At 41.2% G+C, this 26,013-nt stretch overlaps 1 protein-coding gene and 1 non-coding gene across 6 annotated transcripts in view; one reads left to right on the plus strand and one right to left on the minus strand.

Annotated features, from left to right (window-relative positions):
- The window catches only part of LOC100295883 (cytochrome P450 4F3), a 31,402-nt gene extending 22,134 nt beyond the window's left edge, over positions 1 to 9,268 (plus strand). For 3 of the 5 annotated variants that reach the window (XM_005208567.5, XM_024994820.2, XM_015471934.3), the window contains exons 8-13: positions 4,071 to 4,137; positions 4,276 to 4,450; positions 7,070 to 7,203; positions 7,298 to 7,362; positions 7,550 to 7,632; positions 8,014 to 9,268. In XM_005208567.5, coding sequence (XP_005208624.1) covers positions 4,071 to 4,137; positions 4,276 to 4,450; positions 7,070 to 7,203; positions 7,298 to 7,362; positions 7,550 to 7,632; positions 8,014 to 8,191 — 702 coding nt within the window. In that variant the 3' untranslated portion in view covers positions 8,192 to 9,268. The remainder of the gene's footprint in view (positions 1 to 4,070; positions 4,138 to 4,275; positions 4,451 to 7,069; positions 7,204 to 7,297; positions 7,363 to 7,549; positions 7,633 to 8,013) is intronic. The other 2 variants (XM_002688556.6, XM_024994822.2) reach the window with 1 other exon arrangement.
- A 690-nt stretch (positions 9,269 to 9,958) lies between these two features.
- On the minus strand, positions 9,959 to 10,030 carry TRNAM-CAU (transfer RNA methionine (anticodon CAU)). Its single transcript has one exon. It is a non-coding gene; the product is annotated as a tRNA-Met (tRNA).
- Positions 10,031 to 26,013: the final 15,983 nt, after the last annotated feature.

Raw genomic sequence — 26,013 nt, forward strand, 5'->3', positions numbered from 1 at the left:
ACTAGTGAGTTTTGAGATGTATATAGGTTTGGTGTGACTTTTGGCCACCTGTATTATAATGCTCAGGGTTATGTTCCCACATTGTTGGAGAATTAGCTTGGTATGTCTTGGTCTGAAACTTGTTGGCTCTTGGGTGGAGCTTGGTTTCGGTGTAGGTATGGAGAAATATCAATAACCTCAGGTATGCAGATGACACCACACTTATGGCAGAAAGTGAAGAGGAACTAAAAAGCCTCTTGATGAAGGTGAAAGAGGAGAGTGAAAAAGTTGGCTTAAAGCTCAACATTCAGAAAACGAAGATCATGGCATCTGGTCCCATCACTTCATGGCAAATAGATGGGGAAACAGTGGAAATGGTGTCAGACTTTATTTTGGGGGGCTCCAAAATCACTGCAGATGGTGACCTCAGCCATGAAATTAAAAGACGCTTACTCCTCAGAAGAAAAGTTATGGCCAACCTAGATAGCATATTGAAAAGCAGAGACATTACTTTGTCAACAAAGGTCCATCTAGTCAAGGCTATGGTTTTTCCAGTGGTCATGTATGGATGTGAGAGTTGGACTGTGAAGAAAGCTGAGCACCGAAGAATTGATGCTTTTGAACTGTGGTATTGGAGAAGACTCTTGAGAGTCCCTTGGACTGCAAGGAGATCCAACCAGTCCATTCTGAAGGAGATCAGCCCTGGGTGTTCCTTGGGAGGAATGATGCTAAAGCTGAAACTCCAGTACTTTGGCCACCTCATGCGAAGAGTTGACTCATTGGAAAAGACTCTGATGCTGGGAGGGATTGGGGGCAGGAGGAAAAGGGGATGACAGAGGATGAGATGGCTGGATGGCATCACTGACTCGATGGATGTGAGTCTGAGTGAACTCCGGGAGTTGGTGATGGACAGGGAGGCCTGGCGTGCTGCGATTCATGGGGTCACAAAGAGTCGGACACAACTGAGCGACTGAACTGAACTAATGGAGGCTTTGGGATGAGCTCTTGTCGGTTAATGTTTCCTGGAATCAGGAGTTTTCTCGTGTTCTCAAGTTTTGGACTTAAGCCTCCTGCCTCTGGCTTTAAGTCTTATTCTTACAGTAGCCTCAAGACTTCTCCATCCATACAGCACTGATGATAAAACATCTAGGTTAATGGTAAAAGAATATCCACAGTGAGGGACACCCAGAGAGGCTCACAGAGCTATATGGAGAATAGAAGGGGGGTAGGGAGATAGAGGTGACCTGGAGGAGAAGAGGGGGAATCAAAAGGGGAGAGTGCAGTCTAGCCAGTAATCAATTCCCTATGTGTTCTCCACAGTCTGGAACACTCAGAGAGGTTCACAATTACATAGAGAAGAGAAGAGGGAAGAAGGAGATGGAGGTGACCAGGAGGAGAAGAGGGGGAGTCAAAAGGAGAGAGACAAATATAGCCAGTAATTGTTCCCTAAGTCTTTTCCACATCCCAGAACACCCAAAGAGATTCACAGATTCAGGTAGAGAAGAGAAGGGGGAGGGATTAGATACAGGTGACATGGGGGAGAGAAAAGAGAGTCAAAAGGGGAGAGAGCAATCAAGCCAGTAATCACACTTCTAAGTAAAAATGGTTACTGAAGATTAGATTCTTAAAGATACAAAATTGATAACAAATACCAAAAAGCAAAGATTAAAAATCTAGAGTAGAATTTAGACTCTCAAAAATATAATATTAAAAAAATCACAAAAATTATAATATATATATATATATATATATATATATATACACGAAATTTGCTTTTAAAATAGGGTCTTTTTTTTTTTTCAAAGTAATAGTAGGTTATAAAAATAAAAATTAAAGGAGTAATAAATAACTTAAAAATAAAATTTAAAAATGATAATAGTAAAAAATATCTAGGAATTTCTCTGGAGTTGTTGAGAACAGTGTGGGGTCAGTTCAGTTTCAGATAGTTCCTTGTTCCAGCTTATACTTCTTCTCAAGGTCCATAGGCCCCTTCCAATGTAGTCAATGCTAAATACAGGGTTTTAATCTGTTTCACCTGTCACTTCCAAGGCAGTTCCCTCTTCTTTGTTTCTTTTGGCTTCCTCTGTTTGCAAGTCTCTTCAGTGTCTAATTTCTGCCCTAATACAAGGGGGCTAAGATGTTCACTTATGTAGGCTCACTTGTTCAGTTGTGCTGTGGGAAGAGAGGAACACTGCAAACAAATATCACTGGTGTATGTGGGGAGTGCTCGCAGTGTCTGAGCCACACTGGTTTTGCCCCTACTCACGGCACATGTGCTTTCCTGGTCTACACTGCTCAGGCTCCAGGTTGTTCTACAGCAGAACTGTCCAAAGAAGGCCCTGGGTTGCGTGCACTTCCCAGGTCTAAGCTGCTCATGTTCAGGTTCTCAGGTACTCCACCAAGGCACAGACTTGGTTGGGCCTGTGTTTTGTGCGCTTCCAGGGTCCGAGCAGCTCAGGCGACCAGGTGCTTGGTGAGTGCACTGTCTCAGGTGTGTGGTGCGTCTTATCACCTCCCCAGTCTTAGCCACTCAGTTTCCTGGGTGCACAGCGAGAGCGCCATCTCAGGTGTGCCATGTGTCTCCTCTGCAGAGCTGATCTCAGGCTGTGACCCTCCTGGCGGGTGTCAACTGTCCAGAATCCCAGGAAGACTTTGTTAGCAACTGGGAGCCTGCTCACAATTTGGTGGAGGATGCATCTCTGGAGCCGAGATTGCCCCTTGCCCTCTGGCTGTGGCTGTCACCCGCCTGCCTCTCTGCCTCTGGTGGGGGGAGGGGCCAGTTTGCAACCAGCTAGCTCTCCTCTGACATTCGCTCAATCCTTTGCTCTGTGAGTGGACCAGGCTGTGCCTTAGGTTAGAGCTTTTCGCAGGAAATTTCTCTCTCTCTCTCTCTCTCTCTCTCTCTCTGGTTAACCCACAGTTTGGTTTGCTTTCTCACATTAGCTCCCTCAGAATGTCCTCAGGGCATTCAGGCCCAGTCCGTACCCTAAGCATGCAACCCGTGCCTCCCTGTTCAGCCCCCCTCGCTGCTAGCAGGCACAAGCGTCTGGGCTACTTCTCCACAGGGAGTTGCGGTTAGGCGCATATTCTGTGGGTTGTTTTTTTTTTTTTTTCCTTCTGGTTATGTTGCCCTCTGAGATTCCAAAACTCCCCACAAACCTGCCAGTGAGAGTGTTTCCTGGTGTTTGGAAACTTTTCCTCCTTCATGACTCCTACCCCGGGATGGATCTCCATCCCTAACTCTTTTGTCTCTCTTTTTGTCTTTTTTTTTTTTTTTTGGTCCTATCTCCTTTCAAAGAGAATGGGCTGCCTTTCTGGGTGCCTGGTGTCCTTCACCAGCATTCAGAAGTTGTTTTGTAGAATTTTCTCAGCATTCAAATGAACTTTTGATGAGTTTGTGGAGGAGAAAGTGGTCTCCCTGTCCTATTCATCCACCATCTTAGGACCATCCCCCCTAATTTATTTATTTTAATTGGAGGCTAATTACTTTACAATATTGTAGTGGTTTTACCTCCAGTTTTTAAACTTTGGAATATACACAGGACTTCTCCTTCTTCCCTGTGTTCGAGGAGGGAAGGGAGATGGGAAAAGAGAGAGGAGGGAAGGGAAGGGAGGGGAGTGGAAGGGAAGGGAAAATAGTGGAGAGGAGAGAAGAATAGACAAGAGCAGAGCAGAGATGAGAAGAGGTTGTTTGGGAGCTTAATCAGAACCTCTTCACTGAGAAGGCAAAGTCTGCATGTTCTACAGGTGTACAACCCATTCCTATCTCCAGGAGGCATTAGGAATGGGTTTTAATCTCTACTTCTAAGGTAAACTTGTCATCAGTCATCCTGTAACCCAGGTTACATCATGTAGAAACATGAAAATACTTATGAATCATTGATTCCCTTTACCATGGATGCCACAGGAGGCAAAGAGTTCAAGGAGGAGGTCTGTGGGTGGGGCATCTGGTGGTACTGAGCAAAGGAGGTCTAGGACTTCAGATTGAGCTTGGGTTTCTATATGGATAATGGAGCTTCAGAGATTGTCTCAGTTTAGGCTTAGGGGCCCTCAGAACTTGTGTGAATCTGGGAATCTTGCTTTCTCTCCAGGATGAAGATGGGAAGGGATTATCAGACGAAGACATCCGAGCTGAAGCTGACACCTTCATGTTTGAAGGTGAGGGTCCCAGTGTGGAACTACACAGAGAGATGGGTCTCTCCCCCAACCCAGGAACTTGGCAAGTGGGCACTGGGTCATGCCATCCCTCCCCATCCCCCCATGGGCCTTAAGGTGAGGGTGCTGTCCACACTCTAGTTCTGAAATGGACCAGAGATCCAAGCCTCTCTGGATGCTCCTCAGGCCATGACACCACAGCCAGTGGCCTCTCCTGGGTCCTGTACAACCTTGCAAAACACCCAGAATACCAGGAGCGCTGCCGGCAGGAGGTGCAAGAGCTCCTGAAGGACCGTGAGTCTAAAGAGATTGAATGGTGAGTGCAAGTCTTCATGGCCTTTTTCTGATCCCCTGCTTCCTGGCTTTGGAAGAGTGAAAATATTCTTGTGAATTCTGTCCTTATTTCTTAGTGGGAATGTGAGAAGATCCCAGAAACAGGGTCTGGGAAAAGTTTGCAGGTTTGGGGGACAGAAAGTCCTGCACTAACTAGCAACAATGTGTGAGGGCAGATGATACCAGTGAGCACCTATTCAGTAAATGAACTTTCCCTCCACTTCTTTACTTTTCTCTCTGAAGTCACATGTTTTCAAAAATCTTCATTCTATTTCCTCATATACTAATTCCTCATATTATTTAGTCCAGGATTTAAAAGGAACACCTGAGGACTAAAGTCATTCAACTCCTTTCCAGGAATATCTGCATCTTCTTCCATCCATTCCCCATTTAGGAAACACTGCAAAACTGCCTCCCTCTCCCCAGTTCTATGCCATCTCCAATTCTCCTCACCTCATTGTGTGTCCTGGAGACTCAGGAAGGACCAGTCCCAGTATTTGCCTTCCAGGATCTCCCAGCCTGGTGGGAGATAGTCCCAGGTCAGGACACTCCCAGTGTGCATGGACCAGGCTGGGATTTGATATGATAGGCTTGTGGAAAACAAATTACTTAATAATATTAACATGCTATTCCAGAGTGTGGAATGGATATCCATTTTTAGATATTCACATAATCTTTAGGCTTTTAATAGAGTCTAAAATTTTAGCATAGCGATCTTAGGCAGCTTTTGCTAAACAAACCCTTAGATACCTCTTGTTCCTATGGTGAAACATATAGTCTATCTGGATTGAGAAACATTTATAAGTTCATTTGGAATATAGACATTCACATGTCTTCCAGATATTTTATATCATCACCATCTTTTCTTTCATCTATTATATTATTTCTAAAGAAAAACTAATAATTTATGGGTATAAATTTCTTGCCCAGTGAATATTGTAAGTGCTAGATATGGTCTTATACCAACAGGACAAAGAAAGATCATTTATAATAAAAACTCTTGTAACAACTGGAGAGCTACATGGAAAAAGGTTAATTCAACATGGTCTTATGTCTTATAAGAAAATAACATATACACTAATCAAAGATTTAAAATAAAAATAAAAGAGCCTTGGGACATCTCTAGTGGTCCAGTGGTTAAGAATTCACCTTGCAATGCAGGAGACTTAGGTTTGATCCCTGGCTGGGGAACTAAGATCCCATGTGCACAGTAGCAACTAAACCCACACGTGGCTAAACAGAGTCCATGGACCCAGTGAAAGATCCCACCTGACACAACAAAGATCTGATGCAACTAAGACCTGCTGAAACCAAACAAATATTTTTTTCAGAAAATAATAAAATAAAGGAACCTTAAAGGCTCTAGAGGAAACCAGGGGAAATTATTTTATAGCTCCAGAGTAGGAAAGGCCTTATTTTGGACACAAGTCCCAAGAGATGTACAAGAAAACCTTGACACACTGTTACACGAAAAAGATACAGAGCAATGTGTATGGTATATAGCATGATACTGCATAAGTATTAATGCAAAAAAGTACTCCTGGAAGGATACATAAAAAATAACCACTAGTCAAACTGTGAGGAATGGAAATGAGTGATACTGAGACATGGGGTGGTGTTTTGTGGTTTTCCAATTTGGAACTAGCTAACTATATCAGCTATTAAGAATTTAAATCACTACACAAAGTTAAGGGGATAAAGAAAAAGAATTCAGTCCCCTTACTGGGTCTTATCTTCAATATTTGTACAAGTTTTCCAGTGAGTTGCTTCCCTGATAGCTCAGTTGGTTAAGAATCTGCCTGCAATGCAGGTGACCCCAGTTTGATTCCTGGGTTGGGAAGATTTGCTGGAGAAGGGGAAGTCTACCCACTCCAGTATTCTTGGGCTTCTCTTGTGGCTCAGCTGGTAAAGAATCCCCCTACAATGCGGGAGACCTGGGTTCAATCCCTGGGTTGGGAAGATTCACTGGAGAAGGGAAAGGCTACCCACTCCAGTATTCTGGCCTGGAGAATTCCATGGACTGTATAGTCAATGGGGTCACAAAGAGTCGGATGCGACTCTCACTTTCACTTTTTCCAGTGAATTCTCTTGTTTTCTAAGTATAAAACCACTCTCTGCCAAAAATGATACATTTACCCCCATGTTTCAAATGGCATTTCTCTTTTTCCCTCTTCTAAGTTCATTAGCTAGTATCCCTAGTGCTGTTATAAATAAGAGTAAACACTGAATTTGACTTTTGATTTCTTTCTCATTTTTTGGTTTTTCTCTTACCATAAAGAATATTTCATTTTTAAACAAATTAGTAAACTTTCTTTTTGGTTGGTTCTTTGATGTTTTGCTTAGAAAAGCTTCTAAAAATATGTGGCTAAATTCTGTCTGGTACTTCTGTGATTTTTCTTTCTTTTTAGGAACCATCTTATTGAGCTGTGATGGACAAAGAAAAAGTTGTACATATTTAATGTATACAACGTAATGGGTTTGGCACTATTTGATCCATCTGTGATTATGTTATAGACAGAAGGGATTCTATAGGGCAGTAGGAGTGCTGGAGGGTGGCATGTCTATTTTTGCTCCCCAGATAATTGTCATGGGGTTTCCTTAGGGACGACCTGGCTCAGTTGCCCTTCCTGACCATGTGCATCAAGGAGAGTCTGCGGTTGCACCCCCCAGTCACGGTCATCTCCCGCAGCTGTACCCAGGACATCACGCTTCCAGATGGCCGGGTCATCCCCAAAGGTGCTCACAATGACTACAGGATGAGGCTCCTGGTCAGAAAGGGGGCCCATCAGGCAGGTTGAACCTAATTCTGACTGGTCCTCCTCTCCCACAGGTGTTATCTGCCTCATCAGCATTTTCGGGACCCACCACAACCCATATGTGTGGCCAGACCCTGAGGTGATGCCTCCACCACGCCATACCTCCATCATCCCTGTCCATTCCCTTTGGGGGACCCAAAGGCAACTACAGAATTCTGATTGGCCAATCAGACATCACTTCCCTCCCATTATACACACATCTGCCTCTCTAAAGATGGACGTTCTGGGAGATACCACCCAGTAACCCTGTCTTGTCTTGCCCCCAGGTCTATGACCCCTTGCGCTTCAAGCCAGAAAACATCAAGGGGAGGTCACCGCTGGCTTTTATCCCCTTCTCAGCAGGTCCCAGGTGAGGGCATTGGGCATTTGAGGTGAGGATGGAGTAGTGGGAGGCAGGGGTCTGGGACTAAGATTCCAGGCTTAACTGTAGGGGCCAGGAAGGGGGAAAATTTAAGACTCCCCTCCCCCAGACAAAATGGCAAGGGCCTAGGGAATGATAGGAGGCACAAGGAGGGGTCCACAGTGTGCTGAGGGGTCGGTTCCCCTGTGTTCTGGTCTGAGTTCAGGACTGGAGTGTGGGCAAGGGTCTGGGAACACGCAAGCCCACACGGGGGTTCCTGGCATGGTTAGCTTCCTTCTCTACCACTGTATGTGTAAGTTGTGGGCCGGGTGCTATGGGGCCCAGGTGAGGGTTCCGGGTGCAGTCAGAACCCCCCGCTCCTGCCCACAGGAACTGCATCGGACAGACATTCGCCATGACCGAGATGAAGGTGGTCCTGGCACTCACACTACTGCGGTTCCGCATCCTGCCAGATGAGGAGGAGCCTTGCCGGAAGCCAGAGCTGATCCTGCGGGCGGAGGGCGGACTTTGGCTGCGGATGGAGCTGCTGAGCACAGGGCAGCAATGACGCACCCACCTTCTGGCCTGAGATCCGCCATGACCATAGACACCTCACTGCAGATTCCAAGGAATGAATCTGGGACTTCGCTGGTGATACAGTGGTTAAGACTTTGTGCTTCCACTGCAAGGGTCACAGGATCCTGATCCGGGAGCTCACGTCTGTCCCAAGCCTCATTGAGACCCAACAGGGGGCCCTTGGGGCCTGGACGGATCCAGGCAGATGGGTGTGGCTGTGAACCTGCGGGTGGGGAGGGGGGAAGGGGGAGGGAGAGGATGGGGGAATAGGGGCAAATTTTGTTATGATAGCTGGAGCTCCATCCTGGATCATTAGGACAAGATGACTTTTTAAGGAAGGTGAAGCAGAGAACGAGATGCAGTCAGGGTCAGATGACCCTGTATCCACCACTCCCTCCTTACAAACGTTTGCCATTTTTAGCTATTTGGCTGGGTTGGGGAAAATCTCTCTCTAAGCTTCAGTGCCTTTATTACATAATAGTAGCCACCTTAGTGCAATGTTGTGGAGGTTTATAAAAAGCTTGTGCAAAATGACTGACTCAGTATCTGGTAAGCAGCCCTACTGAATGTGCATTCATTTCCACACTTGTTTTTGCATCACTTTCTCACATTTAAAATGCTTTAAAGTCATAAAAGTTATACTGAAGTTTGGGGACATGCGGAAACCTGCTGTTGAAGAAAATTGCCATTAGAAGATTCAGCAAATTCAAAATCTCCATAGTTAGATCTGTTACACAGTTACAAGCTGCTCTGCTGTGAAACCGACCTGAAGCTAAGGACCAAAAAGAAAATTTTTCCCTCAGAGAAGCATGACCCAGGACTTCATTTTCATCAGGACGTTCTAGGAAGTGGAGGTGAAGAGAGTCCTCAACAGTGAGAGAAGGTGGAGGGGGCAGGAATGGGGGCTACTTCCTTCAGCACCTGGGACAGTGGCTGCTCCAGGACTAGCCCCACTGAGGTGGCAGGGAGTCCTGGGATAGTCTTAGTATCAGACCCTTTGGGGGTTCTACAAGCTGGGGTCAGAAGACTTACTGGTTGAATAATAAGAAATAAATCCTATAACGTGAAATTCGTAAATATTTCATGTATTCTAAGCTGAAAATTGCATATGTTTTTCTTTGCCTTCAGAGTTCTTATTAAAATGTTTTTCTTTAAAAACAAAACAGAAAAGTGGGAGGAACTGCCCTGGTGGTCCAGTAGCTTAGACTCAGAGCTCGAAATGCAGGTAGCCCAGGTTCAATATCTGGTCCACCAACGATATTCCACATGCCGCCAACTAAGAGTTTGCATTCTGTAAATAAAGATTCTGCATACTGCGACCAAGACCCAGAACAGGCAGATAAATAAGTAAATATTTATTAATGTTTTTCTTTTCCCACAAATTATACCTTGTCATAGAAAAACCCACAGTGAAGAAAAAGTAAGAAATAAAAATCATATCTATAATCCAAACATGCCAAAGTAATCACTTCATATTCTCTCACATATACTGCCAAATTTTAAAGTGAAAGTATCAGTCACACCCAGCTCTTTGTGACTCCATGAACTGCAGCCTGCCAGGCTCCTCTGCCCATGAAATTCTCCTAGCAAGACTACTGGAGTGGGTAGCTATTCCCTTCTCCAGGGGATCTTACTGACCCAGGGATCGAACCTGACTCTCACACATTGCAGGCAGATTCTTTACCGACTGAGCCACCAGAGAAGCCTATGAAATACACGTTCTCAGAGGCCACGTGTACTCAAGAGTCTACAAAATCTTTAGCAGAGGATGGTTTCGATCCATCGACCTCTGGGTTATGGGCCCAGCACGCTTCCGCTGCGCCACTCTGCTCTGACTTTTTAACTTTAAATTTCTATATAGTCTTTAACAGTAAAAATTTGACTTTACTTCTGAATGTATTACATTTACATATAATCTCCCTTTTAAATTTTTATTTTACTGGCTAAAAGCAGTAAGATACTGAAAGATACTGAGCATCATGAGTCATTAGGGAAATGCAAGTCAATGCCACAAGGTGCTATCCGTTAACACCCACTAGGATAACAAAATCATAAAAATGGAAGATCACAAGTGTAGGTGAGGATGCAGGGGTAATTGGAACCCTAATACATTGCTATTGTGATTGTAAGAGTGCAGCCACTATGGAAACAGCTTGGTATTTTCTCAACAAATTGAGCTTAAAATTGCTCTGTGACCATACCATCCTATGCCCGGGCATGTATCCAAAAGAATTGAAAACAGAAGTTTGAACAAAAAGTTGTATACAACCCTTCAGTAGTGGCACATCCACAGTTGCCTAAAGTTGAATATTTGGGAACCAATTCAATACCCATTAACAGATGAGCGAATAAATAAAATAAGTTATATCCATAACAAGAAATGTTGTTGTTGAATTACTAAGTCATATCCAACTCTTTGCAACCACATGGACTGCAGCACCCCAGACTCCTCTGTCCTCCACTGTCTCCTGGAGTTAGCTCAAATTCACGTCCATTTTATCAGTGATGCCATCCAAACATCTCATCCTCTGCCGCCCCCTTCTCCTCCTGCCCTCAGTCTTTCCCAGCATTAGGGTCTTTTTCAGTGAGTCAGCTCTTCTCATCCGATGGCCAGAGTATTTGAAATTCAGTTGCAGCATCAGTCCTTTCAATGAATGTTAAGGGTTGATTTCCTTTAGGATTGACTGGTTTGATCTCCTTGCTGTCCAAGAGATTCTCAAGGGTCTTCTCCAGCACCACAATTCAAAAGCATCAATTCTTCAGCACTCAGCCTTCTTTATGGTCCAACTCTCACAGCCATACATGACTACTGAATAAAGCATAGCTTTGACAGTACAGACCCTTGTCAGCAAAGCAATGTCCCTGCTTTTTAATGTGCTGTCTAGGTTTGTCATAGCTTTTCTTCCCAAGGAGCAAGTGTCTTTTATTTATTTATTTTTTTTTACAACATAGGGAATATAGGCAATATTTTATAATAACTATACATGGAATACAATCTTTAAAAGTTGTGGATAACTCTATGCTTATAACATATAATATGAAATATCAAATATACTTCAATTTTTAAAAAAAGAGAAAAAGGATAACCCCAATGGATAATTTCCATTTGACATTTTTTTTAAATCATCCGAATTGTCCAGGAAGCTAAGATCATCAACAGAAAATTGATGTCACATGTTGTCATTGTCAAACTAGTAGTAAAATAATCAAGTAAAGCAGTCTGTAAGGAATTGGAAGAAAGGGAAAAAAATATATCCATTTGCCTCAGGATATGTCTGTCCACGAATGACTGCAAGTTTATTTTATGCTAATTTATTAGATGGTGAGGAGGTTGAGGAGAAAGGAAAGTACAAGGCTTTGTTGCTATGTTCCTTTTTCAGGAATAGTTTCAGTTGACTCATCTCAAAAATGAATAAATAAATCACAGAAAGTTGTTTGGTTCTGTTAAGATCCACAGCCACACAGCAAGTAACAGACATACTTAATCCAGTCTACTGGGACAGGTTCCATCCCCTTTTTAGGTGAAAAATTGTGCTTTGGTTTCTGATGATCTAGAGAGCTATCTCATTTTCAGGTGACTAGCGTTTTGTACACAATTACTGAACACATTTGATCTATATTCATTTTTCTATAAATTATGAGCCAGTAAAATCATTCTTCCCCTAATAATTCTCCTTTGCCTATTTTAAAGAGAAGCAAAAATATAAGGCCCTTGATAACTCATTGCCAATGTCATGGTTAATTATTTTTCATAGTCAAAAACATTTAGGTATATGAATATTTGTAACCCTTCCATGCTTTAATCACAATATTAGAGAGTTCAGTCAATCTTTTAATCATGATTTAATATCTTTGTGTATGGTTTTTCTTCAAAATTTCAGTAGTATCACATATTTTGTATAAGAAATGCAAAAATAAAAAAGATGAAAATATATTAAACAGTTGCAAATCATTAGGAGATTCAAAACTAGAGAGAATAAGTGGTATTTCAGAAAAAATGAAAGAGAATTATAAGCGGCTTACAATATTCTCCAGTTCTATTGAAAATGGCTTTGTTTTTAATCATTTCCTTCCCCCCACTATTGTACAGATGGGATATTGAGTTTCATTTTTCATTGTTAGTCTCAGTCTCAAAGTAAATATTAAAGTTGTTTTTATAATTATGATTATAAGTTCCCACGGTGAAGGGAAAACAAATATTCACTCTTTCCTTGGCATTGCGCTAGGTGTTGTACATGCATTACTGAAAATTTTACAAAGAAGAAATGTAAAGGACAGGATGTACTTGAAAGCAAACTCAGGTGCATCTAAATTTTCTATAATATCTCAAGACAGCTAGTTTCATCTAGGAACAGGGCATTGTCTACTGATTTCCTTGACTTGCCGAACTCATTTTTTTTTCTTTTTAAAAAATTTTTATTTTTAATTGGAGCCTAATTGCTTTACAATGTTGTGTTGGTTTCTGCTGTACGCAAGTGTCTTTTAATTTCATGGCTGTAGTTAAACATCCACAGTGATTTTTAAGCCCAAGAAAATAAAATTTGTCACTGCTTCCACTTTTCCCCCTTCTGTTTGCCATGAAGTGATGGAACCAGATGTCATGATCTTAATTTTTCTAATGTTGAGTTTTAAGCCAGCTTTGTCACTCTACTTTTTCACTCTACTCTTTCACTCTCATCAAGAAGGGTTTTGCTTTCTGCTATATGAGTGATATCATCTACATATCTCAGGTTGTTGACATTTCTCCTGACAATCTTGATTCCAGCTTGTGATTCATCCAGCCTAGCATTTCACATGATGTATTTTGCATATGAGTTAAATAAGCAGGGTGACAATATACAGCCTTACCATATTCCTTTCCCAATTTTGAACCAGTCCGTTATTCCATGTCCGGTTCTAATTGCTGCTTCTTAGCCCACATACAGAATTCTCAGTAGTCAGGTGAGGTGACCCGATACTCCCACCTCTTTAAGAATTTTCCACAGTTTGTTGTGATCCACACAGTCAAAGGTTTCAGCATAGTCGATGAAGCAGAACAAAGCATTTTATTGGGTCATAAAAAGAAATGAAATAGGGAGTTCCCTGCAGGCCAGTGGTTAAGACTCTGCACTTCCAATACAAGAGGTGTAGGTTCAACCTCTGATTAGGGAACTAAGATTGCACATACCATGTTGCATGGCCAAAAAAAAATTTTTTAAAGGAGTGAAGCACTGACACATGCTTCAATATGAACGAACTTTGAAAACATTATGATGAAAGAAAGGAACTGGACACAAAAGGTCACATATTGTATGATTCTATTGATATGAAATGTGCAGAATAAGCAAATCCATATGGATAGATCTAGGAGCTGGGGGACAAAACAGATGGTGACTGCTAATGGGTACAGGTGATGGAAATATCTTGGAGCTAGACAGAGGAGAGGCGGTGGTTCACAACACTGTGAATGTACTAGATGCATGAAATTGAACACTTTTTAATGTTATGAATTCTATAATTGAATAAATTTTATTTTATGTGACTTTTACCTCAATAAAAAAATGCTATTTTATCTTACATTTTTCTTGTTAATCTGGATTTTTCATTAAACAATATATCATGAACATCCCTCCACAATGGACTCCACATGGACCGTACAGTCCATGGAATTCTCAGATGGTAAAGGCAGATTCTTTACCAACTGCATTATCAAAAGGAAGTCCAAGAATACTGGAGTGGGTAGCCTATCGCTTCTCCAGTGGATCTTCCCAACCCAGGAATTGAACCAGGGTCTCCTGCATTGCAGGCAGATTCTTTACCAACTGAGCTATCAGGGAAGCCCTATAATTGAATAAATTTTGTTTTATGGGAGTTTTACCTCAAGAAAAAATGCTATTTTATCTTATATTTTTCTTGTTAATCTGGATTTTTCATTAAATAATAAATATATCATTAATCTAGATTTTTGCATTAAATGAAAAATCAGGAACATCCCTCCACAATGTGCAATCATCATCTTGAAGATCTTTAAAATCTTTAAGTGTTAAGTCTTCAACGCACTCTTTATTTTCATAAATGATATTATGATAGAAAACAATTTAGTTTGTCTTCACCTTACAAAAAATAATCTCTTTATGTACCTTGACAATTGGAGATATCATTATCAATTACTTATTGAGTTGCTCTTAATCACATAAGCTTTGGTGCAGAAATTTTATTTCTATAGCAGTAGCATCTTACATGCATTCATGTAAGATGTGGGTGTATAAGGCTTGATGACTCCACAGACCTTGGTGCTTTTGGTCCTGTTAACGGAAGTAGATCACTGGAAGGGAGAAGGTGAGAACACTTCAGATTCCCCAGATAAATCCTGATCTCATCCTCACCTCAGTCTTTAAGATTGGAGTGATCAACTCACTTGCTCAAGGTCAATTAGTTGATGAGTGGTAGAGTGGAGGTAAGTTTGGTTAGCTTGGCTTCAAAGGTCATGCCTCATCTCCCAAGGAAATAATTTTCAAGATGTAGCTCAGTCCCAAGTGCATTAGATCAGTGGAGACCCCCTCAAGGTTTAGTAGATGAGACTCTTTGAAGAGTGATGCTTAACTTTTTAAACGTAATATTTTTGACAGAGAATACATTCACTCATGTAGAAAATAAGATGTTCAGTGAAAAGCATTGCTTCTCCATATGTACTTCACTCTCCCTTTATTTTCATCTTTAGGTAAATGCTTTACTTTTTGTATAGGGCTTCCCTTGTGGCTCAGCTGGTAAAGAATCTGCCTGCAATGTAGGAGACCTGAGTTCAATCCCTGGGTTGGGAAGATCCAATGGAGAAAGGAAAGGCTACCCACTCCAGTATTCTGGCCTGGAGAATTTCATGGATTGCATAGTCCATGGGTCACAAATAGTTGGACACATTAGAGCCACTTGCACGCTCTTACTTTTTGTATGTCATTTCATAGTATATTTATGCCCATAATATATGTGCTTAATACCTTCAGCCTCATCTTAAACAAGTATGTAAGTTTATCAAATTTATAAAAAGTAAAGAGTGCTCTATTTGATGTACAGTACTAAGTTTTGAAGTGTCTAGAGTGGTGTAACCACCACTACCAGAGTCACCCTTGATAATCAAAACATTTTCACCCCAACTCCTGCCAAATAGTGACCTATTCTTCATCCTTATCATCTGGCATCTTTCACCTAACAATGCATTTATGATTCATTCATGTTGCATTATTCAGTACTTTGGTATTTTATTGCTAAGTAATATTGCATAGTATGATGAGCCACATTTTCTTCCACAGTTGGAAAACATGTGGGTTGTTTTCAATTTTGTCCTATTATAAATAAAGCTACTGTGGATATTTGTGTGTAAGTGTTCATTGGTCTTGGAGTGGGATGGCTGGGTCATATTATATGTGTATGTTTAACATTAGACAAAACAGCCAAACTATATTTCAAAGTGCACCATTTAAAATAATTTTCCAAAATTGAACCAGGAAGAAATAGAAAATCTTAACAGACCCATCACAAGCACAGAAATCGAAACTGTAATCAGAAATCTTCTAGCAAACAAAAGCCCAGGGCCAGACAGCTTCACAGCTGAATTCTACCAAAAATTTAGAGAAGAGCTAACACCTGTCCTACTCAAACTCTTCCAGAAAATTGCAGAGGAAGGTAAACTTCCAAGCTCATTCTATGAGGCCACCATCACCCTAATATCAAAATCAGACAAAGATGCCACAAAAAAAGGAAACTACAGGCCAATATCACTGATGAACATAGATGCAAAAATCCTTAACCAAATCCTAGCAAACAGAATCCAACAACACATTAAAAAGATCATACACCATGACCAAGTGGGCTTTATCCCAGGGATGCAAGGATTCTTCAATATCCACAAATCAATCAATGTAATACACCACATTAACAAATTGAAAGATAAAAACCATATAATTATCTCAATAGATACAGAGAAAGCCTTTGACAAAATTCAACATCCATTTATGATAAAAAAAAAAAAAACCTCCAGAAAGCAGGAATAGAAGGAACATACCTCAACATAATAAAAGCTATATATGACAAACCCTCAGCAAACATTATCCTCAATGGTGAAAAATTGAAAGCATTTCCCTTAAAGTCAGGAACAAGACAAGGGTGCCCACTCTCACCACTACTACTCAACATAGTTTTGGAAGTTTTGGCCACAGCAATCAGAGCAGAAAATGAAATAAAAGGAATCCAAATAGGAAAAGAAGAAGCAAAACTCTCACTGTTTGCAGATGACATGATCCTCTTCATAGAAAACCCTAAAGACTCCACCAGAAAATTACTAGAGCTAACCAATGAATATAGTAAAGTTGCAGGATATAAAATTAACATAGAGAAATCCCTTGCATTCCTATACACTAACAATGAGAAAACAGAAAGAGAAATTAAGGAAACAATTCCATTCACCATTGTGACAAAAGAATAAAATACTTAGGGATATATCCACCTAAAGAAACAAAAGACCTATATATAGAAAACTATAAAACGCTGGTGAAAAAAATCAAAGAGGACACTAATAGATGGAGAAATATACTGTGTTCATGGATCGGCACAATCAATACAGTGAGAATGAGTACACTACCCAAAGCAATCTATAGATTCAATGCAATCCCTATCAAGCTACCAATGGTATTTTTCAGAGTACTAGAACAAATAATTTCACAATTTGTATGGAAATACAAAAAACCTCAAATAGCCAAAGCAATCTTGAGAAAGAAGAATGGAACTGGAGGAATCACCCTGCCTGACTTCAGACTCTACTGCAAAGCCACAGTCATCAAGACAGTATGGTGCTGGCACAAAGACAGAAATATAGATCAATGGAACAAAATAGAAAGCCCAGAGATAAAGCCACGCTCCTATGGACAACTTATCTTTGACAAAGGAGGCAAGAATATACAATGGAGAAAAGAAAATCTCTTTAACAAGTGGTGCTGGGAAAACTGATCAACCACTTTTAAAAGAATGAAACTAGAACACTTTCTAACACCATACACAAAAATAAACTCAAAATGGATTAAAGATCTAAATATAAGACCAGAAACTATAAAATTCCTAGAGGAGAACATAGGCAAAACACTCTCTGACATAAATCACACCAGGATCCTCTATGACCCACCTCCCAGAATATTGGAAATAAAAGCAAAAATAAACAAATGGGATCTAATTAAAATTAAAAGCTTCTGCACAACGAAGGAAATTATAAGTAAGGTGAAAAGACAGCCTTCAGAATGGGAGAAAATAATAGCAAATGAAGCAACTGACAAAGAATTGATCTCAAAAATATACAAGCAACTCCTGGAGCTCAACTCCAGAAAAATAAATGACCCAATCAAAAAATGGGCCAAAGAACTAAATAGACGTTTCTCCAAAGAAAACATACAGATGGGTAACAAACACATGAAAAGATGCTCAACATCACTCATTATCACTCATTATTTGCATCAGAGAAATGCAAATCAAAACCACAATGAGGTACCATTTCACGCCAGTCAGAATGGCTGTTATCCAGAAGTCTACAAGCAATAAATGCTGGAAAGGGTGTGGAGAGAAGCCAACCCTCTTACACTGTTGGTGGGAATACAAACTAGTAAAGCCACTATGGAGAACAATGTGGAGATTCCTTAAAAAACTGTAAGTGAAACTGCCATATGACCCAGCAATCCCACTGCTGGGCATACACACCGAGGAAACCAGAATTGAAAGAGACACGTGTACCCCAATGTTCATCGCAGCACTGTTCATAATAGCCAGGACATGGAAGCAACCTAGATGTCCATCAGCAGACGAATGGATAAGAAAGCTGTGGTACATATACACAATGGAGTATTACTCAGCCATTAAAAAGAATACATTTGAATCAGTTCTAATGAGGTGGATGAAACTGGAGCCTATTATACAGAGTGAAGTAAGCCATAAAGAAAAACACCAATACAGTATACTAACGCATATATATGGAATTTAGAAAGATGGTAACGATAACCCTGTATGCGAGACAGCAAAAGAGACACAGATGTATAGAAGTCTTTTGGACGCTATGGGAGAGAGCGAGGGTGGGATGATTTGGGAGAATGGCATTGAAACATATATAATATCATATATGAAATGAGTCGCTAGTCCAGGTTTGATGCATGATACAGGGTGCTCGGGGCTGGTGCACTGGGATGACTCAGAGGGATGGGATGGGGGTTCAGAATGGGGAACACATGTACACCCGTGGCAGATTCATGTCAATGTATGGCAAAACCAATACAATATTGTAAAGTAATTAGCATCCAATTAAAATAAATAAATTTATATTAAAAATAAATTTATATTAAAAAATAAATAAATAAATAAATGGTTTAACTAAAATTCCCAGCTTTATTATGATATAATTGACACATAACATTTTGTCACTTTAAGCTGTACAACACAGTGATATAATAGATATATAACTTTAAAGTGATGACCACATGATGTTAGTTACTACCTCTTACCCCATCACATACTTACATTTATTTTTTTCTGACCAGAATAGTTAAGATCCCCTCTCTCAGGGACATTCAAGCTTGTGACACAGTACCATGTAGTCACCATACTATACATTATGTCCCCAGACTAGCTAACTTATAACTGAAAGGTTGCATCCTTTGATCAGTATCTCTTCATTTCTCAAACTCCCAGTTACCACTACTCTATTCATAGTTTCCTTGAGCTTGTTTTTTTTTTTAATTTTTTTAGATTTATAATACATATAAGTATTATCATACTACAGTTATCCCTCAGTACTTGGCAGGGGGTGGGGGGTGGCACGGGGAATGGAGGGATTGGTTCCAAGACTCCTTGTGACATCCAAATCTGGGCATGCTCAAGCCCTTCATGTAAAATGGTGTAGTATTTGCATATAACTCACACATAACCTCCTGTATACTTGAAATTATCTCTGAGTGAGTGAGTGAAGTTGCTCAGTCGTGTCTGACTCTTTGCAACCCCATGGACTGTAGCCCGCCAGGCTCCTCTGTCCATGGGATTCTCCAGGCAAGAATACTGGAGTGGGTTGCCATTTCCTTCTCCAGGGCATCTTCCCAACTCAAGGATCGAACCTGGGTCTCCTGCATTGCAGGCAGACGCTTTATCCTCTGAGCCACCAGGGAAGCCCTCCTTGTAATGCCTTCTTGTTGTTGTTGTTGTTTAGTTGCTGAGTCATGTCCAACTCTTTTGTGACCCCATGGACTGTAGCCCACCAGGCTCCTCTGTCCATGGGATCCTCCAGGCGAGAATACTGGAGTGGATTTCCATTTCCTACTCCAGGGACCATCCCAACCCAGGGGTTGAATCCTTGTCTCCAGCATTAGTAGGCTGGTTCTTTACCACTGAGCTGCTAGGGAAGCCCCTTTGATGCCTAACACAATGTAAACAATACGTAAATATTTGCTGGTGCACAGCAGATTCAAGTTCTGCTTTTTGGAACTTTTTGAACTTCCCCTCCTCCCCCTGAACCTTTTTGGATTGGGATTGGCTGAATCTGCAAATGCAGAATCCCCAGATATGGAAGGCTAGCTATATTTGTGTTTCTCTAACTTATTTCACTTAGCATAAGGCTGCCGAGTTTCAACCATGTCGTCACAAACAGATTTTCCTTCTTTCTCCTGGCTGAATTATATTCCATTGTTTATTATCCATTCATCCATTGATATTGTGAGTAATGCTGCAATGAAGATCAGGATGCAGATATCTCTAGGAAATCCTGATTTCAATTTTTCTGGACCATATGGTAGCTTTATTTTTAATTTTTTGAGGAACCTCCATACCGTTTTCCATAGGTGTCCATGTCATTGAAAATTCTTATCATTAATGTCTGAGAGTTCTGGTTGTTCCCCATACTCACTGTCATCTGAAGGTGTCAGTTTCTCCCCAGCCATTCTTATGGATATGCAATGATATATCACAGTGAATCTGGCTGCCAATGCAGGAGACGCAAGACACATGGGATGGATCCCAGGGTCTGGAAGATCCCCTGGAGTAGAAAACAGCAACTTACTCCAGTATTCTTGCCTGGAAAATTCCATACAGAGGAGCCTGGTGAGCTATAGACCATGGGGTTGAAAAGAGTCAGACACAACTGAGTGCCCACACACACACACACAAAATAATTAATGATGGTGAACATTTTTCCATGTACCTATTTGCCATCCAAATACCTTCTGTGGTAAAGCATCTTTTCAAATCTTTTGCCCATTAATTTTCCTTGAATTTCTACCTTCCGATTATTGGATTTTACATAAGTCTTTTATCGGATATATGATTTGCATGTCTTTTTTTCCAAGTGTGTGCCTGGTCTTTATCTTATATTTCTTTCACAAAGCAAAATTTTTAAATGTTTATAAAGTGCAACTTACCATTTCCTTCTTTTTATAATGTATGCTGATGATGTTATATATAAGAATGTTTTGTTTAACTTATTGGCCCAAAGATTCTCTTCTAGTTTTTTCTTCTAAAAGTTTTATATTTTTACATTATTTAATTCCATGATTCATATTAAATTGAATTTTACATAAGGTATGACATATAAGTTGACTTTTTCATGTGAATGTTCAGTTTTTCCGGTACCACTTATTGCAAAGACTGTCTTTTGAGCTTTGACTTGCCTTGCTTTTTTTTTTTTTTTTTTAAGTTATGGACTCTCTGTTCCATTCAATTGATTTATGTGTCTAGTCTTTGGCCAGTATCATCACCCAGTCATGATTACTGCTGTTTTATAATATGTCTTGAAAGGGGTTTTGTAAATCCTTCAACTTTATTTTTCTTTTTCAGAATAATTTTGGCTATTCTAGGTCCTTTGCATTTTCATGAAAATTTTATAATCATCTTATTTCTACAAAAATTCCTCCTGAGACTGTGATTTCTCAGAATTTGTAGATCACTTTTAGGAGACTTAAGATATTACCAATATTGAGTCTTCCAGTGCATGAACATTGTATATCTCCACTAATTTGGGTCTTCTTGTATTTCTTTTATCAGCATCTTGAAGTTTTCATCCTGGAATTCATGCACATATTTTGTCAGATTTATACCTGAGTATTCCACTTTTTCCAGTTAATGATACTTGAGAAAAATGGCATTTGAAAACATTTTCCAATTGTTTATTGCTAGTGTACAGCAGAGTTGACAAATATTTTTTGTAGGGACCCATATAGTAAATATTTTAGTGCTTGTAGGCCATATTCAGTTACTCCTCCTCCCCTTCCTTCCCTCCTTTTACAATTCTTTTAAAATATAAAATGATTCTTTGCTTGTATATCTTACAAAAACAGGCCACAGGTCAGATATGGTCCATAGACCATAGTTTGCTAACCGCTGGAATATAAAAATAAAATTAATTTTTTATATTGATCATATATCCTGAAGTCTATTGCATCATTCCCAGTGGAATACAAATAATGCTATTATTACATCAATCTTTCAAAAAACACTTTGCTTCATCCCACTTTCCTACCAGTTAACACAGAGTTTCTTTTCCCCACCATGGAGCGAACCCCTTCAAAAAGTTATCTGTACATAAGTTTCAAATATTTCCTCTCCCACTACAAATGGATTTTGACTTTCCACTAAGGGCTGTGATGGTGAATGAATGAGAGAGAGGAGGAAGGGAGGCATGGGGTCATAAGCCTCCTGTTTAATTCTCAAGACACACTCAGTGACTGGCTGAGTGGGGTACACATTCAGTGACTGGCTGACTAGTCCAGTGACTGGCTGCTGTGGGGTACACATTCCTCTGCGTGTGTTGGAGACTCATGCTAGAAGATTCAGAGACAACAAGCTCTAAGACATTCAGTCTCCATGAATGTGTGTGTAACTCTGTGACGATGTGTGGGACTGTGTGTATGCCTAGGTGTCACTGGGTGGTGGTGTGTGTGACTGTATGTATGTAATTGTGTGCATGGGTACATGCATGAGTGTCATGTGCTTTGCACATGTGTGTGCACATGTGTACAAAAGTGTGTGTGTAAATGCAAGCACATGTGGGTACATGTCACTGTGTTTGTATGTGTCTATGTGCAGACAGTATGTATGCATATGTGATTGTTTATGTAACTGTGTACATGTTATTTGTGTGTAAGGATGTGAGTGTATGTATCTTGAAGTCACTGAACTACTCTAACAGTCCACACCGCGTTATGTTCCTCACATCAACAGCTGTGGGAGGCTCCTACCTCTGTCCCCAGATCTCACCCATGCAGTACTGGAAGGACATTATGGAGAAATAACGCCCTTAAAAGCAACCCTGAATAAGGACTGGTGGGTGCATGTTCTCTTCTGTCCCCCATAGACTGAGACCCAGGTGCCCACAATGTGAGCTTTCTCACTGAAGCACCCTTTACCTGCTGCCTTCCCTTCACAGTCTCTCTTCCACAGTGCCCTACTGGCATTTCCTGGGATCACTTCCCAAAGAAGCAACTTGCATTAGAAGCCTTGCCTCAGCATCACCTCAAAACAAAGTATTTATACTTGAATTCTTTCATCAGGATCTACTTCCAGAGAATTCAAACTAACACACACATAAGCTAACTCCTCCAAACACAACAGCCTATTATTATTCCCATTTTGCTGAGGAGGAATATAAGGCACAGAGAAGGCAAGTCGCTTTCTCAAGGCCACACAGCTAGAAAGGGACAATAGACCCTAGCATTAACCATGAGTCATCTGTTCTCAAGCAAGTGCTTGTACCTTTCATGGGAGTAAAGAACAGTGTACACTCATAGACTTCAAGAGAGCTGATGTCCATGCCAGTGGAGACCAAGGCTCATGGCTGGTGTCCGTGTCCTCCTTCTGTCATAAAATAAGTGAAATAAAGGCAATTATTCAGGCTTAGTGATGACTGTGAGCCTGGAAGTGTTGTTATTAACAGTTAACTCACTTCAATTTATTTGAGTTTCACATTTGATTTTATTTGTAATTACCCTCAATTTTGGGGTTAGAAATTGAGGCACAGAAAGGTAAAGAGACCTGCCCAGATTCACTTAGTGGGGCCTGATTTGGCACCTGAAGTCCTAGTTCTCAATCTCAATTCTCTCTGGTTTCTACAGATCCCATGTATTGCTTGCTGCCACCTGGTTGGCATAGCACTAAGCAAGCAGTCAGCATGGTATTATGTGCAATGCTATGAATTTTTCCTTTTAAAAATATGATTTGTAATTACATAGATTACTGATCATAATGAAAAATGGTTTGCAGTCTTCATCTAAGAAAAGGGAACAATTGGTTAAATGTAGACATTTAACAGAATCATTGTTCCTCCTATTCCACCATCCCATTCCAGGTGTCGGGTATAATTTTTCAACATTTTCCATGCCTAAGCAAACACAGACACTCACATGACTAGGTTACTGAGGTGTCCTATCCCTTTGGTCAAGGTAATAGTCGGGTTCTGGCAGAGACCTCAAATGAGCTACATAAGAGTTGATTTAAGTAGGGGCTGTTTACAAAGTATGAGCTCTACAAAGAAGGACTATTGCATGTCATTGGTTCTACAAGCATTAAGGCATTAATTGAGGAATTAAGGACTGTCTTTCCCATACTCTCCTGCTCAGCAGCTCCTCTAGGAGTCCCATCTTTCAAGTTTTCTGTCCACCTGAGACCACACCTCAGAGCAATTCTGGACAGGATCAAGAGAGGGCCAGGAGGAGATGGTATATCCATTGGAGATCCACTGGGCGGTGCATTCTGAATATGGTTGTATGATCCATCAATGTGGTGATACAAGGACCTCAAGATATCTCCCCACAGGGGTCACCATATTGCCTGAGATTCCACCACTATAAATGTCCCTAGATTAACCGAGCACTGTCCCTTACAAATAGAAGTAGAGCAGCATGGCAGAGGGGAAAGGCTTAGGCTTGGGGATAGGGCAAACATAGATTCCTTCCAGCTCAACAACTTAGGCTAGAGGCTTGCCTTCTTTGAGCCTCAGTTTGCTCTTCCTTTAAATAGGTGTCATTCCTCCTGCTATCCTTTGGGTCTCCTGCCTGATTAGCAATGTGTTGGCCAGGAGCACTGAGGGAAGGAGGAAGTATTATCTTGTTGCAGAACATCTGACACACAATGGGTATACTTTATGTAGAAGACCTCTCTCACAGAGAGAGTATAGTACTGTACTCTCTACAGTACAGCAGAGAGTACTGTACTGTATTTTATGTACAGTACCTGGCACACAGTAGGCATACTTCATGAATACCCAGGACACAGTACATGTACTTTGTGCAGTATGTTGGCAACTCAGTAGGCATGCTTTATGGAGAACACCTGGGATACAGGAGAAATGATTTGTTTAGAGTATCCAGCATACAGTAGGCACGCTTTATGTAGAGTATCTGACATACAGTAGGCATATTTACATAAAGCACCAAGCACACAGTTGGTGCTCTTAACACAGAGTACTTTGCACATAGCAAGGATGCTTTATATAGAGCACCTGGCACTGAGTAGGAAGCCTTCTGGAGAGCATCCAATACACAGTAGGCATGCTCCATTTGCAACAGCTGGCACAGAGTGAACCAGATTTGTGAAGAGTACTTGGCATGCAGTAGATAGGGAGGGGATAAAATCAGTCCTAAAGGAAATCAACCCTGAATATTCATTGGGAGGACTGATGCTGAAGCTAAAGCTCCAATACTTTGGCCACCTGATGTGAAAAGCCGATTCACTGGAAAAGACCCTGATATTGGGAAAGATTGACAGCAAGAGGAGAAGCAGGCAACAGAGGATAAGATGGTTGGATGGCATCACTGACTCCGTGGACATCAGTTTGAGCAAACTCAGGGAGATAGTGAAGGACAGGGAAGCCTGGTGTGTTGCAGTTGATGGGGTTGCAGAGAGTCGGACACAACTTGACCACTGAACAACAGCAAGATGCGTTTTATGTCAGCACCTGATATATAGTAGGTGTGCTTTATGTAGAGTTCCTGGCGCACTACAGGCATGCTTTCTGAGGTACCTGGCACACAGTTTTTACATACAGCTCTCTACACAGAAGAGGAATATCTGTGTGGAATATTGGCACAGAGAAGCGTGAGTACTAGGTGACAGGCCTTTTCCTTCATTCCATCTTTTTGGGGGGATCCTGATCTTCCCATCTTATTGTGAGACTCTCCTTGGTTCCTCTCTCAGGCTCTCATCCAACATCCCACTTTGCCACATGGGAAGACTGAGCCCAGGGAAGGTCAGCACAGCCCACAGTCAGAGTGAGGCTGCCCACTCAGAATCTCCCAACTCTGTCCTGCCCTGAGCAGGTCTTGTTCTCTATAAGCCCCTTGCAGCCTTATCCTCAAGCCTCCAAGTGCCCTCTTCTGGCTGCGGGCTTTTTATCCCATGAGTCCAGTGCAGGTAATGCTCTTCCAGGCTGGTTTCTCTGCTCCTGTTCCCAGAAATCATCTCTCAAACAAGGCTTCGGGCTGTTTGGAGGAAGGGCTTGAATACCTTTCCAGGCTGTGACCCAGATGGTAGAAACTTCATGTCTCTGAGCTTATTGATTCTGTGCTGAGACATGGTGCATGAAGCCCTCCTGGCCCATGCATGGAGCAGAGCCCCAGACATGTTTTGGGATAAGGCTAGGGCCAGGTCCTACTTACCTGGCACCTGAATATACATTCTTCTACCTGCTGTACCTTGACCCTGGAAGGGCAGGGCTCATTGTAAACTGGGAAGCCAAGAGTCACCTTTGCCCCAGTGTGCCCACATAGGACATATTGAGTCCTGAGGACTCAGTGTCAACAATGCGTGATTCTGAGCTGGTTCACAAGC

This window comes from Bos taurus, chromosome 7, assembly GCF_002263795.3.
Source record: "Bos taurus isolate L1 Dominette 01449 registration number 42190680 breed Hereford chromosome 7, ARS-UCD2.0, whole genome shotgun sequence".
In the NCBI taxonomy this organism is placed as follows: domain Eukaryota; kingdom Metazoa; phylum Chordata; class Mammalia; order Artiodactyla; family Bovidae; genus Bos; species Bos taurus.